We start from the raw sequence: 17,749 nt of genomic DNA, 5'->3' as shown, positions 1-17,749 counted from the left end.
AGAGAGAACGAAAAAACCAACAGTGAAAGACTGAAAGTGATGGGTAGTTTATATTTTTTTTTTCCTCTCAAAAATAAAATACAAATATACAATTAAAGAAATGGGTTGGGCTTCAAATAGAGAGGTCTTATCATATAAGACCGCCTCATACAACAAATTGTGATTCTATTATATTCTAACTCATGAAAAGTGTAAATCTTAACCACCCCAACTCCACCAGAAAGATGCTTGCTTAGTGAATCATTCAATATGACATCACAAGACTTACAAAATCTCTTGAAATCTTGTACAGCATTTAAAATTAAATGATCATATGTTATTAAATGCAAGAATACAAAAGCATAAATAGTCTAGTAGTACGATAATACGGGTCACTTGTTCACTTCAGGTTAGATTGCGTTCTCTTGTAACCAAAATAATCTGACAACTTTTGCAGAAGGCCCATAGTAACAGGATTGAGTTCTTAATGCATGTCATGACAAATACAAGGATCTAAAATCAATTTAGTATTTGTATACTTGTATTAGTGCTTAATCATTGATTCATTGTTAATTGTTCTTCACCATTGACTAAGAGTTTAATATTACTAATCACATTGGTCATCTCATTCTCATGCATCCTTTACAATGAAGTCAAGACTCAAGGGTAAAGATCCTTGCTCATAGAGTCACCACTCACGAGATCAGAATGCAGCAAACTCTTTGACCAATCGTTTAAGTCACTGTGAAAGTATATGTGATAAGAGGATTAAACACTATTGTTGACTAATATTACTAATCAATGATAATTACTCTGATATCAGACAATTTAGGATAGATAAATGATAATTACTGGGAATGACCTTGGTTTGCTTCGTCAAGGTGATTTGAGGTCGGTTCTAGATCCAAAATACTCATAATCATAATGAATTATGTTATGTCTTTTGAAGTTTCATCCTTTAATGTGTTTACTACTCCGTAGTTCCCAAAAACATAAATGAAATAATTTAACCTACAAAATCGATAAACTAACCTTATAATTAACCTTAAACATTGCGAGATGTACTCTTGTACAGATTAAAGAACAAACGAAATAACCAAACAAAATAAATAAAAGAAAAAGTTGAAGCACCTCATACTCAGGACTCTTTTGGGTTAAACACCCCATGCCAATGACTGTTCTTCCAATACAAAAGTTGAAGCACAAAAATTGTGAGCCTTAACACACAAAAAAAAAGTCATTTTCCTATTTCTAACCGTTGTGTAGCTTAAAATGTCTTAACCTATCCCTCTATACTACAGTGAGACTTGCTCTAAAAAACAATGAACATTAATTAACTTCAATTTATGGCTACCATTCCCTAAGTCTCGAGTTCAAATTCTACGAATGCAACTGCGTTAAAACTTAAAACCCATCAAACTCGAATCCAAACTAAATCGGATGATATACGCCAGAACAGTGGTGGAGCTGGGGGGGGGGGGGGGGGGGGGGGGGGGGGCTAGCAGAGGCGGTCGCCCCCTGGCGGATGAAATTTTCGAAGTTTTTAGTTAAATTTTTCGAAAAATTTTCGAGTATACCTTATGAAATTAGTCGTTCGCCCCCTAAGTTCAAATCCTGACTCCGCCACTGCGCCAAATATGTTATGACAAGTAAAATTGTTATGGAAAAGATACCAACAAAAACAAAACAAGATTTTCATGAAGTTAAATACAAGAGCTCAAAATATACCATGATCATCATAATTAATTAACCTAAACTACAACTAAAAACATTAGTAGTAAATTAGTCACTAATTACTCATTAGTATCACTAATCTTCATAAATCAAAATCCGTCAAATTACTCAACTAAAGAAAGATAAAACATTCCAAAGATACAAGCGGATTCTCAAGTGATTCCTTTGGCCCATCCATCTCGCTCTCGTTTCCATTCCCTTTCCCTTTCTCCTCATCCACCTTCCTTCCATTCTCGGGCCCGCCTACCATCCTAACCCGACCCGGAGACGACCCGACCCGTCTACCCGATGGGCTCCGACCCACATTGTTCCGGGTCGCCGGTGACCTTGACCTCCGGGTTGAATTCTCCCGACCCGGACCCGATACCAAACCCGGACCTTGACCCGGACCCGGATACTTCCTTCTTGGCGGAGACGGGTCAACCCGTTTTCTCACAGGTGATCTTCTATGATTAACATTACCATTAGTATTAAAATTAGGTTTATTATTGTGAAGATTACGATTTTGCCCCTGAGATCTGCTGTACCTTCTTTGGTGTAGCTCACCACTATTTGCACTATCTTTAATAGCCCATTGTTGTTGATCTTCAAGGGTAGTTGTGGAAATTGTTTCACTTACACTTTGCATTTCAGACACTTCTGAAATCTCTTCCGGTGTTGTTGGATCGTTTTTGTTTAATTTTTGGTCCGAAATCGGCTTTTTTGGACTTACAACAAGTTTCGGAATTATCGGCTCATCCTCGGTTTTTTTTATTTCTAATTCCGGTTTAGGCTCAGACTCAGGAACAAACTCGGGTTTTTGTTTTGGTTTTGGTTTTGGTGTTTCGGAGAGGACTTCTTTGACGGTTTCTTCCTCGGGTCTAGGAGGTGATTTAGAAACACAAGAAAATTGGTGATTTTTTTCAAGTGGGTTCGAGTTCGAGTTTGGGTTTGGGTTTGGGTTCGGTTTTGGTTTGTTTTCAAGGGTGCTAAGACAACAACCCATTTTTTGAGTGGAAAAAAGAGTGAAGGAAGGAAGTGAGAAGGGTTAAAGGAGAGAAATGCAAAGGAAAGTTTGTATTTATTGGGAAGAATGTGAAAGCAAAGTGTGTGTTTTAGACTTTTGAGGAGAGGAAGAGTGAAGTGTGAAGAATGAAGAAAGACAATTTTTACTCCCCAATGTAAGCATGCCCAATTAATTTTGTGTATTTTCAGAGTTATTGGGCCAAATGTGATGGGTAAACCATTGGAGACTTTGAAATGTGAATTTGATTATTCGTTATTGTGTACGACTGTTGTATGATACACTAGATAAAAAGTGGCCAGTAATACAAATTTTGCTTGTGACGGAGCGACATGTCAATTGTCACTTTATAATTAGAAAAAAATGGTCATTTTCTCACCATAAAATGATCACTTTTTTTAATCATTTTATGAGTGTCGCACCATACAATAGTTGCGTAGTATAATTTGTGTAATTTGAGATATTTATTAGTTGAACATTTTCTTTTCTTTTAAAATCTTGAAAATATTTTAGTTAGAATTTTTTAGGATCCGGCTTTATTTCGAATGAATTTCGTAATCATGTTAGAAAGACGGTAAAAAGTGAAATAGTAACATAAATTTATTGTGAAATTGTCTATTGAAAAGATTATTGGAACGACTCATATAATAGATAATTTGATATACGGGAGGTATGAAAAGTTGTAGAATGCGAAGGAACTCCGGAGAAATGAATTGAATATTTTTACTTGCACAAGTTCTAGTAAGCTATTAATAATGAGTGTTTTTTTATATAAAAGGATTACCGTGTTACACGATAATTACCGTTTTACTTATAGTCATCGTGATATCAAAAACTAAAAACAATCAGGATTAAAACTTAAAATGATCTTATCAATTGATTGATTTTAGACCATCCCCAAGCAAGGTCACGAGGGAGGTCACTACCTTGTTGGGTCGCCTTAACCAACAATTAAGCATGAGATTAGCGTGACCTTTTGGTTGCTCTTGACCTTATAATGTCAATTTGTGACCTCTTTGGTTGCTCTTGACCTTATTAGGTCAATTGGTGACCCAATAGGTGTCAAATTATCAATGGTCGTAAGCAAAACAAAAAGGGTTGGAAGGTGAAAAATGATTGGGTTGATGACCTAGGTCGCGACCTTCTGCTTGGGAGGTGAAAATGGGTCAAGGTTAATAAGGTGAGATTAAGAGTAAAATCGGGTCGCGACCTAATTAGCGCGACCAAGTATCAACTTCTTTAGACCATCTCTAAGTAAGGGTCACCCTTAGGGCCTAGGGGTGTAACCGAGCCGAGTCGATTTCGGGTTTATCTATGATTGACCTCGGCTTATATTGTAAAAATCGAGTTCGAACCTGAACCCAAGCTCTTGAAATCAAGACTCGGGATTGGCTCATATAATATTTTACGAGCCTGAAACCGAGCTTTTTTTGAGCATTATTTTATTTATAACGTAATTTTTGATTTAAAAATTCAAATTCAAACGAGAATGTTATCTTTTTGTTAGCTTATAATAACCATTATTATGATTTTTTTTTAATCTTATAAACCAATATTTTTATTTATTTATTTAAAATTGATACAATGTAAGTAAATATATTGAAAAACAATAAGTAATTTTAAAAATAACGAGCACAAACGGGCCTTAATATGCTCGAGCTTGGCTCGGTTTTGGCCCAATTTACTTCGAGCCCGAGCTCGAGCTCAGTTTGATCGATTTCGAGCAGAGCTTTGACCGAGCCGATTCCGAGGGCTTGTCGAGCATGCTCAGTTCACTTACAACCCTAATCACTCACGCAAACTAAATTACGATCCATTTTTACTCTTATTTCCATTTTAATTATTTTGAACCCATTTATACACTCTCATACAAACCATCATAAGTGATGGCCTTGATCATTTCTCACCTTCGCTATCCACAAAAACCTCACCCCTTATAGAGAAGAATATTTAATCTCTTGTATAAGACAAAAATGACGTACGTCATGAACATGGCTAAAGATTCTAAATTGATTTCACATGTTAACACTTAAATCCAAATATAAAAACAAAAACAATGAACTACGGATTAATATCTTACTATAAGTTCTAGTATATCAAAATTTGGTCATGGATTCCATTTTACTTAATTGATAAAGAATGACAAAGACTAACAACTACCCTATAGTCTATCTTGGTTCTAGTACTTATTGTAAACTAGTGTAGATCCCCGTGCTACAGCACAGTATTTTTTTAGTTTTGTTTTATAAAGACACATTTTCATTAAATTAAATTAATTGCATAAATTAACTGTACCTTTAATGTTATAATGTACTAATATAATGGAAAAATTACAAATAACCACCATGTATTTACGTGTTTTTACAAATAACCACCGCGTATTTGTTTTTTTACAAATAACCACCAAACTTTTACGTATACTCCCCAATCACCACCGTATATCTGTCCCAAGACACATTTTTCTTATTTTCCGACTCGTTAATTAGCGATTTTTGTCTAATACCCAAATTACCCTTTCCCTAAATTACCCCCTTACTTTCCAAATCATTCAATCATCATATGTAAAAATCGTCAAATTACTCCCAAATCACTTGAATCCCTAAATCCCCAAATATATCAATCAATTGTTCACAATCAATTGAAACCCAAAACCATTGCTAAATGCTCACAATCTTTCAACCTCGATCTGTAGAAGGGGAAGAAGTTGAAGGTTATTGGGTGCAAAAAATGTGGGACGAGAACATCTCGGTCGAAAATCGATTTAACACTGAGACAATACACGATTCAATTCTGGGTTCGGTACCGAGTATGCGTGTGATGCAGGGGAGACCATGGCGGCGTGAACAAGGAGTAGCGGTGGTCAATTGGTATCGGGGTTGCGGCGGAGGTGAGGAGCTCGATGGATAGTGGTGCTGACCATCGTTTCGATTCTTTGCCATGGTGATGGTATCTTAGAATCGAATCGAAAAAGTAATGGAAGCCATTGATGGTTGTACAGATTTGTGAAATTAGGGTAGCTTTGATGGTGGGCGTCGATTTAATTATAGAGTATTATGATGGATTGGTGATAAAGAAGGAGATTAATTTAGGAGCTTGGCTATAGATAATTTAATTGTGTGAACTATGAATATGCTGATCAATTGATCGACAGATTTAGGGATTTAGATAGGGATTTGGGGGATTTAGGGATTCATGTGATTTGGGAGTAATTTGATGATTTTTACAAATGATGAATGATTTTGGGAGTAAATGGAAAGGGTAATTTGGGTATTAGCCAAAAATCGCTAATTAACGAGTCGGAAAATAAGAAAAATGTGTCTTGGGACAGATATACGGTGGTGATTGGGGAGTATACGTAAAAGTTTGGTGGTTATTTGTAAAAAAACAAATACGCGGTGGTTATTTGTAAAAACACGTAAATACATAGTGGTTATTTGTAATTTTTCCTAATATAATCTTAGTAAGAGGTAGAAAATGAAAATTTATTTATTTTTGTCTTAAACCATTTTTATATTACTTTACTATAAAAATTAACTCTATAATGCTATATCATTGCATGAAACTAATTTATGACATTAAATTACAATTAAGTGATGTAAAAATGTAATCTAATTAAAACGCATATAAATCTTATAAAAAACAGGTAAAAACAGTATACCACGCACTTAAAAAGACGATTTACGAATAAGTAGACTAATATATTTATTTTAATTAAAAAAATACATTAGAATTGTTACGTCCTTTAAAATATACACCATATTTCGAGTCTAACTGATGAAGGATAATATAAGAAACAGATTTACGTAATTTTAAGGTGTAAGTGATGACAATAATTATGTTAAAGACTGCATAAGAAGTAGGTTTGCGTAATTTTAGAGGGTAACTGATAAAGAATAATATTTATGAAAATGGAAATGATTGCATAATAAATTATGGATTTTAATGAAAAAGTCATAAATATGAATTTTAATTCAAAGATTAGAGTTGAATTATAATAATGTAATAAAAACAAAATTTAATTGTTACCTTATTTAGCTAGATGCTTTTTGGAGGGAAAACTAAGAGAATTTTTAATCTCTTAGTAGTAGGGGGTATTCTACTATTTTCTACTTCTCTCTAAAAAAAAACTCCTTCTAAAAACCCTAGCCTCCATCAATTATACGAGGCTCCCATCGATCATCAATCGATGGTAAGCCCCAAAATTGCTTTATTTTTCAATCAATAGTTTGCAATCTATTTTCCTTTATGTTTTTGTTTAATTTCCGCTTTCGTTTTTGTTTCGTCTCTCTTTCTGAGGGCTCCGTCCCCGTCTATCGGTGGTGTGTAACACCCCCATACTCCAAGTGCCTTACCAGGACCACTCAGGTATAAGGACGCCACCATCTCGGTTACCCGAGGCATGATAATCATAAGACAATGAAGAAACATACTTTATTAAATAAGTTTAAGTGATTACATTACAAAACCAACTGTAAGCAAAATACAACTGTTCTCAAACTATAAACCAACTGAAAGGAACTGTTCTAATAAACACAGCGGAAGACTAAAGACTACGATATGTGATGACTCCATCCCCTGACTAGATCCCACGCGTATCCAAGATATACCGCAAAGCACCGCTCACCACCCCGAATGGATCACCACGAGTTTTAAAACATTTAAACGGGTCAAGACTAATCACACAATTTACATATATATCAACAATCCAATAAAATGACATGACTTAACCATCACACACACACACACACAACCACACCAATCCCAACAATCTTAATCACCGATCGTCCACTTTGGACCGACCCTTGATGGGGGATCGCAGCCTGTTCCCACCTAAGCCCCGCTCATCATACCGAGCGATAACCCTGTCCATTAATGTGCACATCCCCTCCCGTGGCGGGTTCCACGGAGGGCGGAACTAGGGCGTGAAGTCACTCCCGCAAGTGACCCCACTCAGCCGAGAACGCATCTCGAGAACCATAGACAACCAATCACAATCACAACCACAATCACAATCATCATATCAAACAACTAACTACAGCACAACACCAATATCCCATTATGGGACTAATACCGAGTAGGAAATCCTACCTGGAAAGCACAACAGTCAGACGGTATCAACAGCTGTATCAAAAAGCCTCTTCTACGAACCCTCCTCCTATCATATAACACATAAAGGCTACACATCACATACTACACATAAAAACCCCCAATCTCTAAATTAGGGTTTAACCAAAACAAGGGAAATACAATAAAAAGGGTACGTAGATCTTACCCTCGACGCAAGGAACTCAACGATACGAATAACGACAAGAACTGACCGTCTGAACTCCGGGAATTGCTAAGAATGCGATTAGGAAGATGAACTTGTTGCTTTCTTTCTTAAACAAGGTTTTAGGTTTTGTAAAAGTGATTTAAAACAATGACGACGATACTTAAATACCTAAATCGCATAATTAACAAAACCCGAGAAAATCCCCCGTAAAACCGGACACTCGATCGAGTACCCAAGGTACTCGATCGAGTACCCACTTACTCGATCGAGTACCCCAGCTACTCGATCGAGTACCCAACAGGTCAGAAACTATTTTATTTCGCAACTTGCCCTTACTCGACAGAGTAAGGGCTACTCGATAGAGTACCCCAAAACTTATAAATACGGAGTATTACATGGTGTCCTTCTCTCAGTTTAAGAGCTTTCGTTTTCTGGTTCGTTTGCAGTTTTCTAATAAGTCAGCAGAAGATCAGCGTTGTTATAGATCGTTATATGGTTTTACATATTTTGTCCGATTCATGGCTACAATCAATCACGTCAGAAGAAATGGATACTCGTCAAGGAAGATTCGGAGACCCTCTTATAGATGAAAGCCTTTTGCGGCGAATCGATGATAGAGACTCTGTTGCAGTGTTTCATTCTTTGAACAAGAATTTATTTTCTATGGTTGTAATCGATTTGTATCCGATTGAGCTTGGCATATGTTGTAGATGTCGTATGACTTTTTATTAATGATAATGATCTTTTCTCAAAAAAAAAAAAAAAATTGATTTAAACCCGACACTTGTATAAACCCGGCCCAGAGAAACCTGTTACATACTCGAAATAGACACACTCGTATTTAATCCGAACTTGAAATGACTGAACTAATAACCCGACCGACTTGTTTGACAGGTCTACTTATAAGAATATTGATGTAATATTACCACTTAATATAAATACTGAGCCTCGCTCTCGCATATCAAAGGCTACTTTCGCTCATCCTCTCATTCTTTCATAGTAATCGATTTTATTACTAGAGAGTTTGAAAAATATAGTGAATTGAACCGAACATAGGAAATACACAAATTCTTATTTCAGACCGCAAGATCCGTCTAAAATAATAAGACGGATACCATTTTCTCTCACAAAATATCCATTTAGAGAGTGAGTGGGAAAGCACATGGGGATGTCCCACCACCCATGTGATTTCCACTTGTGAGAGGTCTTATTGTTTCAGACGGATCTTGCGGCCTGAACGGACTGTAGGAAATATATCTTGAGTTCTAGCCTATCAATAGAGTGATCTATTATCATCATGTTGTATAAACTAATGTTCACCAATGCAAGGGGCCATGTTCTTCCGAATCTAGCCAATTATACTTCCGTAAGGAGACAAAACATGGCACAATGATTCTGTGATCTACTAGTGTCATATACATTTTGGAGGGACTTGAGCTATTGTTATTTGTTACATGGTGATATCAACCCTTTAGGCAAAGGAATATAAAAGTATCCCTTTTTTCGGGTTTACTTAAGCTAGAAGGATCGTCACCTACATAATCACAATTTCTTACTTGTGACAGGGTTAGTTGGTCATAAGTTATATGACTGAACTCACAAGCAAGACGTCACAAGCAAAACTTGCTGCTACATAATAGAGACCAAAATCGATGATGGTGTGGTATTTGGAACGACAACTAAGGGCAAGTGAAAGGCGGGTTATCTTCACGCTTCTCTTCCACGGCTTCCTCCCTTCCTCCCCGTTACACTAATAACCATTACCATACGTTCTGAGAAAGTCCTTGCTACAGTATATATTAACTAGACTAGTCGAGATAGTTGGGATTTGCTAACGTTATCCGCTATTATAAATGTGCCTCCCGACTAGAGGTGGACAATAGTGCGGGTTGGACCGTCCCGCCCCTCCCGCTCCTATACCCAGGCCGGTCCCGGGCTCCCCCTACCCCAGCCCACACTGCCCAAACCCGCCCAGCCCGCCCCCTTTTTTGCCCATTTTGACCAATCGGGCTGGTTCAGGGCTATCACCTCCCAGCCCGTGATGTGGGATCAGGCTCCGTCCTCACCAACCTGGCTCGCCTACATCCCCGCCCGGCCCGTTGTCCACCTCTACTCTCGACCAGCGAAAACCACCAGACACAAAATCACAATGGCAGAAGAATAATGAAGTCAACCAAAATGGTAAAACTAAGCATATACCAAACCTCAATTCAGAGACCCACAAACATTATTATCTAAAACCCTTCTAAATGTGAGAAGTTTGGAAATTTGCTCTTATGAATAGTAGAGCAGTGTATTTCGTGCCTAGCTCGTGATGCACAGTTTTTCCTTCTCTCCCCTTTTCTTGACAATTCTTTACAGTATTACGTATTTTCTTTGTTAGCTCTTCACTCTTGTGCTTTTCCTCTTTATTCTCCTTCTCTCCTTTCTTGCTTGCCTATCTCCTTCTCTTTTGCACAAATTCTTATTTGTGACGGAGGTATCCGTCACAAACAAGAGACGGGTACCATATTCTCTCACACAAAACCCATAAGGGTGAGAGACAAAGCACATGGGGTGGGTGTCCACCTTGTCCCCTCTACCCATTTCCACTCACATAATACCCGTCGCAAGATCCGACCCGTCGCAAGCAAGACTTATTGTCTCTTTTGAGGCTTCTTCATTCCCTCCTCATCGGTAAGTTCTTTGGTTTTGCATCATATCATCAATCAATCACCTGATTCCTTTCAGTTGCTAAAAATTGCAATACTTTTGCATCTAAATAGAAGGTTTATGTGTTTCGTTTTCCAGATCTGGTTCCTTTCAGTTGCTACTTTTTTTCTATTGTAATTTATAGTGAAATGTTAGAGTGTGGCGTTTCTCATTTGCTGAAGTAATTTCGATTTCCTGGTTATTGGTTGTGTTGATTCTTTTCCCCGATTTCTGTTCATTTTGCAATTTTTTCACCTGGATTTTGATTTTCTACTACTGCTTAATTGATCTGGGTTTATGTGTGGTTTTTGGGGTTTGTTTGATTATTATCATGGCTTATTTTGATTTTGTTGAGAATGAATTAGAAATACCAGTTGATAAACTTCTGTTCGTTTTGCATTGAGCTTGATTCAACTATAATAGCTGTAGCCTTCATGTTAATTAGATACTAATAATATCTACCTTGCAATATCTACCCCCTGAATATTTTATAAAGCAAATCTATCCTGAATATATACCTTTTAAGTTTTCTATATTTTGATCTACAACTGTTTCTAACATGATATTCATTTTCATCAAATGCGGAGTAGTATATTCATTTTCATCAAATGCTTCGACATTCATCTAATCTCAATAATTCAGAGTTAATTATTTAGAGGATATTCACAAGCTATTTTTAATCATCCCATCCTCTATTATATGAAGAAGGACTTTCGAGACACTAGACTCATTGAGACGGTCTACACAACTTGCTATTACATATTTACATTCACTATCTTTGGGTTTTCACTATTGTTATCTTATGTCCATCACTGCGGCATGACTGATTGTACAACAATGGCGTCGTTCTAGCGACATCTAATAGTGAGGTTTGATTTTAATCTCTCTTTTTCTGACTTTGATTTTATTTTTTCAGGTTTTGCTGGTTTTTTGTGATGTCTTGCTTCTTCGATTTGATGAGATAGGATGGGGAGAGGGTGATTCAGTCGAAGATGGTATTGTGTAGTTCAAATCGGCATTGACATTCTGGCATGGTGGATTTTCGATCCTATCGTTGATTTTAGCTTATTTACCCTTTATATGGTCATGCAAAGTTTTTTTTTTTTTTTTTTTTGGTATACCCTTTATACTTTCACTCTGCTCTCACATTTCTTCCTTGAATAGCTCCTTAGTTTACCATTTTTCAGTCTCCGCCACTCATTTCAGAATTCACCTTTACCAAATTCCATTTCCTAATACCTATTTCCCCTTTCAATTCCAGTTAACTTTACTAATTCATTCATCTTTCTCATTTGATTTTAATTTTAATTTCCATTTGTTTTGACGACATCCCTCACATAGTCACATAGCAGCTTGTTTGCCTTGTTTCGCCTCCCCCCTTCAATATCCCACCACAATGACGATTGACGAAGACGATGATGAATTAACGCGATGGCCATGACGATGCTGCTGCTGCTGATGACGATGGGAGCGCAACCCTTGATGATGACGATGGGAGCGCTTTAAGTTATCTATTATGATGATGATGGAAGTTTGTGATATCCTATTCGACTACTTTTGTCTGTAAGTTCTAATTAATTGTGATAGGATCAGAATTAGTCTTTCTTTTGAATTACTGTGATAATTTGTTGGGGTATGCGCCATGGTGTTCATGTATGTACATCATTCATGTCTTAGTAGTAATTACTTGACCTATTTATTTGTTTTTCTTGATTTCGGTCCTTACCCATTTGATTTTCATTTTGAAAGTCAAATTTATTTATTACTTTATTTTGATATGAGTTTTTTGTGTTGTATATGATGCCCTCTCGAAGTGAGCTCTGGCGATTTTCAGGATGATTCTCCTCTTTTCCTGCTCTCCTTTGCTTCAGTCTCTGCCCATTAAATTTACCAAACAATAACAGTTTTCCTCCTTTCTACAATTATTCATTTTATTTGCATATGAATTTAACAGAGGTTGTAGATCTGGTATTCTTGGAGCAGTTGATTACAACTATAATGTTGATGTTGGTGATTAATCACTTTGTTTAGTTTTTAGAATCTGATATTTGCCGTTTTGTCTGTGATTTTGTTTCTAACCCTACAACAACCTCCTCTCATCTCTTCGTGTGAGTGAATAGAAGTATACCATTGCTTATTGATTGAATTATTCCCTGCAAACTGATCAGGTTCATCCAGTTTGATCAATTTTGATGTTGTCTTTGATCGTTATTTCAATTTGTGATGGAGTTTGTGTTGCTGAGTGATGGCATAAAGGTCAGTTATCTTTGACGAGGGGGAAATGGGCCATTGTTGATTCTATATTTGTAATCGAAATATTCATCAAAGTGTATTATTTCGTTTTGCTTTACCTTGATTATCACTATTGTGCTTTTACTATTGATTTCATTGGCGAGTTTTGAATGGGTTTGTCAGTTTCCATTAACGTCTTGCTTTCTTTTCGTGCTTTAATACCCTTGGCTGTATACTATTATGATAAATTGCATTTTCTCCTTCTGTTCTCGCAGCACAATGCTAAGGGGATCTTAGCGATGCCAAATAGGCAAATAGTGGTGCAAATACCAATGGGAGCTAATTCTACAGAACATATGCTAAACAGCCCCATCTTAATGGATTATACACTGTCTTTGGGAAGGTGATCCATGGTTTCGAAGTGCTTGACATTATGAAGAAGGTAAATATACATGATTTTCTTGAGCTTTTAACTTGTTTTAAGGATTCGTTGGTGATCAGACTGTATTTATTGGCTTACTTTGTGTATTATCTATCTCTCTGCTGATGTGTTTTTGTGTATCGGGCTAGAGTGTTCTCTTTTAAGAAATAAGTTCTTAGTTACGCTCATTATGGGCCATAACATGAAACGTTTTCACAAAATAGTTATGATGACACTGTGACACCATGTTGTATCTGACACTTGGAAGTTGTAACTGAATCTGAGTAACATGGGTTTATATCTTATGGTATAGAAAACCCAAGACGAAACTAACTCCACAATTTTTTCAGAGAAAAGTGGTTGCATTAAAGCTGAGAAAGCCGATAATATCACAGTGCTACCTCTGTGGCTATTGGGTGTATCTACTGTCAATTATACTCTCTATTATTAGAACTTAACTTGACCAGTTTTCAGAATGGTACTGATATAGTGATATGGGCCAAAATTCCTTGTTTATGGACAAAAAACCATATTACCAGGAATTAGTGAATTAAATAGAATTCACTTTTTTGAGTTTTAAGGTAATTAAAGAGGGATAAAGAATTGAAGATAGACTACTAACAAACCCACTAAGAACAAATGACGACAAACTTATTGGAACCTCATGGTTAAGGATTAGAGCTGCTACAATTACTTTAAAACGGTTGCCATATATTTTTTTGAATTCTGACACCAATTTAAAAATCAGTTTCTTTCTAATTTAACTATAATTAAATTAAAGTGTGGCTCAAGAGACGCTATTAGTACCATCAGATTCTTGGCGGATTAGGGAGTTACAGGGGTTGGAACTTGGGTATGTGTCAGCTTGATCACATTAACATTAACATTGCCTGTTATTACTCTTGCATTTGCTTAATCTGGATGAATGATGAATGATGTCCTATATCGCTTGTTTCGTATCTGCTCAGTCAATTGCCTAACTAAAAATCTTTAAATGCGAAACATGAAACATTCACGGCTATATGGTGTTTCAGTCACTCATGGTAGAAAATTCAGAAATTTGTTCAGAATTTAAGTTGTTCTTGCGTATCAGTATATTGATTGAACTGCTACTGTTGACTATATACAGAATGTTATATCAAACTGATATAACAAGCTCGGATGCAAAATGACCCCACTGAAGGATTCCTCAGATGACTACAAAATGATCGTAAAGTGTATGGGGTTGGACGCAAACAAAACCTCACCCTTTCGGATGCAAAATCACCCCACTGAAGGACAATGCCAACCTAATGACTTGGGACAATTTTGGGATGGAGAAGTTAGTGACATTTTTGTTTCAAGGTTTTAGCAATATTAACAAGTAAAACATGACTGGGGATAAGAATTGGTGTAAAAAAAAACTTAATTGTTTTGTGGTTATGATAATTGTTGGATGTAGTTCACACCTTGAGACTGATTCGTCATTATGATTCTTTGTAAGAGGAGTGAAGAGGGTTCTCTTCAGTTTCCTAGATCGATTTATTAACCAAGAACATTGTTCACAGTAATTAAGTCACTAGAAAAACACAATAATCCGTTATACGCAATCCTAATATCTTCAATGACAACGCAGACAGTCATTGGGTCTCCGCGCGCAACGCGCGCGGAGAAACAACTAGTGTGGAAAAAAAAGGGAAGAGGAATCACAATCGTCACATAGGGCCATTGACAGAACATTTATACCTCTGAAGACCAGTCAAAGTATTATACCACATCATGGGAAGGAAGACATCCTCTTCTACCAGCCTGTCTATCGCCTTATCAACTATCGTCTATCGTATGTCTTTGTCCCTTTTGTTTCGGTAACACATTACTCACGGTCTTATTTATCGAGTGAACCTAAATCCACGGCCATATTGTTTGAACTAAGGTCATGAGCAGCACATCTCATGACTTTATTAACAAAGCTAAGTTGATATCTGCAATCCACGGTCATATTGTAATGCTGACACGGGTTTTTGTAGTGTAAAAGAAAACCGTCCACCAAAACTAGTATTCTTTTAAGCGATGATCAACTGAAGGAAAATAGGGGGGCCTATTTTTCGTGATCCTTTTCAATATAGCAATAGATTAAAACTCACAATGATATGCCATGTGATGGACTCAATAATGCAATTGTAGTCTTTGTTATAGGAACATGAATTGAGACATCCTAGACGGGATGGTCGAGGGTTGGAATCGGATTTTTTCTTACAATCCAAATAAATCGAATATGTACAACAGAATATCCAAAATAATACACATTCGAGAGTAGATAGAGGAAAACAAAATACGGAAAGCAAATCTGTAATAATTAATATATATTCCATGTATGGTCTTTTGAGATATAATTTACAAGAAAAATCAATGTTTTTAATTAGATTGAAATTAAATCAGAGTATACTGTATAGTATACAAGCTGCAAGGAGTCGAGTAATTGAAACCTGGGACGAGTTTCATTTTTACATCTTTCGCTGCAAATTCTAATAGCATCAAGTATACTTTAACATAGTCGCGTACCAACTCAATCCCAATCAGTCGATATTTTTCAAACGCGTCTGGAGTTACATGCGAGTAGTGATCACATTTATTTTGCCAAACAGAACCTTAACTTATGACAATTGTTCCTATTCTCCCACTTTATGGTAATCCCTCCTCAATTACTAGCTAGTTAATCATTTTTTCGAAATATTTGGTTTGAAAACGTGTAGCTCAGAGTTATGAGCGGTCAAATTTTCTTTTGTTGAAGTAAAAAGGGTACAACATACAAAAAACGGAATAAACACATGAAGTATCATGAAAAATTGTGCGCAGTGTGCAGTTGTTGCATACACAATTTAGAGCTGATTATGGGCCGGGCTTATGCGGGCTTGGGCCGGGCCGGGATGATAAAAATGGCTCACATGTGCGGGTTGGGCCGGACCTGGCCAAGTGAGAGGGCCTATTTAGCGAGCTCAAGTCCGGCCCTTATGGGCTAAATCGGGCATCTGGGCCTAAATGGGCTTTTCGGGCCCTAAAATTTACGACTTACCGAACGAGATAAGTAGTATAATACCTTCAACTTGTACTTTAAAAGCGCACTTAGTATAAAAAATCGTACAAAGTATGATGAAATACATATGAATTAATCTCCAAAAATAGAATAAAAGACAATCATCGACACATTATAATGTTTAATCATATCTAGTAGATATTGTGAACATCGCTTTTAAATCTCAATAAATATATACACAAGTTTATAAGGAATTATATATAAAATTTACGCTACTTAAACAAATTTTATAAGAAAAATATTCCTTAATTAATAAATACGGACCGGGCCAAACGCTTGGCCCATACCCGGCCCAAAAGTACATTGGGCTTTTTTGGGCCGGTCCATGGGCTTTTTTGGACCAAAATAAACGGGTTAGGTCGGGTCGGCCCAATGAGCTTGGGCCATTTGATCACCTCTAATACACATAATGAAAATTGGATTGAAAATTGCACTTGTTGCATTGTGAAATGATTTACTACATTGTGGACAGTGTGCGGTACTGTGCACTCCTTGCATTTTGAAACAATGCAATTTTCGATCCAATTTTCATTATGTGCCCTCTCGAAACAACCTTCCAATGTTGTTGTTTTATTTCACTTGCATACAATATTGTATACAGATGACAATAATTTGCCTGAACCGAGAAAATGAATCGGATCCGGCCGTTATTCTGTCTGATGAAGTGAATTCGGTCCGAGATAGATACACACCAAAATTATGTGAGGAGTATTTAGCAACTTTTTCTAATTATTGTATTTCTTCTTCATTTCCTATATAAGCAAAAAATGTCCTCTATTATGATGCAAGGATCCAAAAAAATCATTAGTGTAAACTTTTTCTAATCCCCTATCTATAAAAGCTGGAGCATTTAAAAGCTCCTCATTGGCCCCTGGAATTCAGGGAGGGAAGAGACCCACGTTCTACTAAATTGTTTTCATTACCCTCTCTCCTCAGAATTGCATTTAATTATCCTCTCTCCTCATTTATATATTATATGCCTATATGATTATATTATATGATGCAAATGTTATAATTTCCGTATTTCATGATGATGACTACTTAAATTATTAAATGAAAAAAAAAATTAGCTTCTGGAATAACCAAATTAAAAGTAATTAAAAAAAATATAAATTACAGTCCAAAATTACATAACCAAAAAATATAAATTACAGTACAAAAAATTACATACCCAATAAATAGAGTGATGGTAGAATAAAAATAGGGTTTTCGTAATAATATGTGAAGGGCATATATATCTCCCTTTCTTTGGATCATACTCCCTCCTATTCACTATGTTTTTCCCCTTTCCTTTTTGCATAAGAAATAAGAAAGTGATTTTGGACCACACAAAACACACTACCC

General features: G+C 36.4%; 1 protein-coding gene and 1 long non-coding RNA gene across 3 annotated transcripts; one reads left to right on the top strand and one right to left on the bottom strand.

The window, feature by feature from the left end:
* Positions 1 to 1,682: 1,682 nt before the first annotated feature.
* LOC141596054 (uncharacterized) lies at positions 1,683 to 2,897 on the bottom strand. The gene has a single exon (XM_074416069.1). It carries the CDS (start codon positions 2,696 to 2,698, stop codon positions 1,826 to 1,828), a length of 873 nt encoding a protein of 290 aa, XP_074272170.1. The 5' UTR covers positions 2,699 to 2,897; the 3' UTR covers positions 1,683 to 1,825.
* Positions 2,898 to 10,111: 7,214 nt separating this feature from the next.
* Positions 10,112 to 14,785, top strand: LOC141596053 (uncharacterized). Of its 2 annotated transcripts, XR_012522382.1 has the most exons (5): positions 10,112 to 10,664; positions 11,596 to 12,242; positions 12,848 to 12,935; positions 13,187 to 13,353; positions 14,462 to 14,785. It is a non-coding gene; the product is annotated as an uncharacterized LOC141596053 (long non-coding RNA). The 2 variants fall into 2 exon arrangements; XR_012522381.1 differs by lacking the exon at positions 12,848 to 12,935 and having other exon boundaries at positions 10,134 to 10,664.
* The last annotated feature ends 2,964 nt before the right edge of the window (positions 14,786 to 17,749 follow it).

Source organism: Silene latifolia, chromosome 8, assembly GCF_048544455.1.
Source record: "Silene latifolia isolate original U9 population chromosome 8, ASM4854445v1, whole genome shotgun sequence".
NCBI lineage: Eukaryota > Viridiplantae > Streptophyta > Magnoliopsida > Caryophyllales > Caryophyllaceae > Silene > Silene latifolia.
Note: the sequence above shows the minus strand (reverse complement) of the source record. Positions and strands in the feature narration are given on the sequence as shown.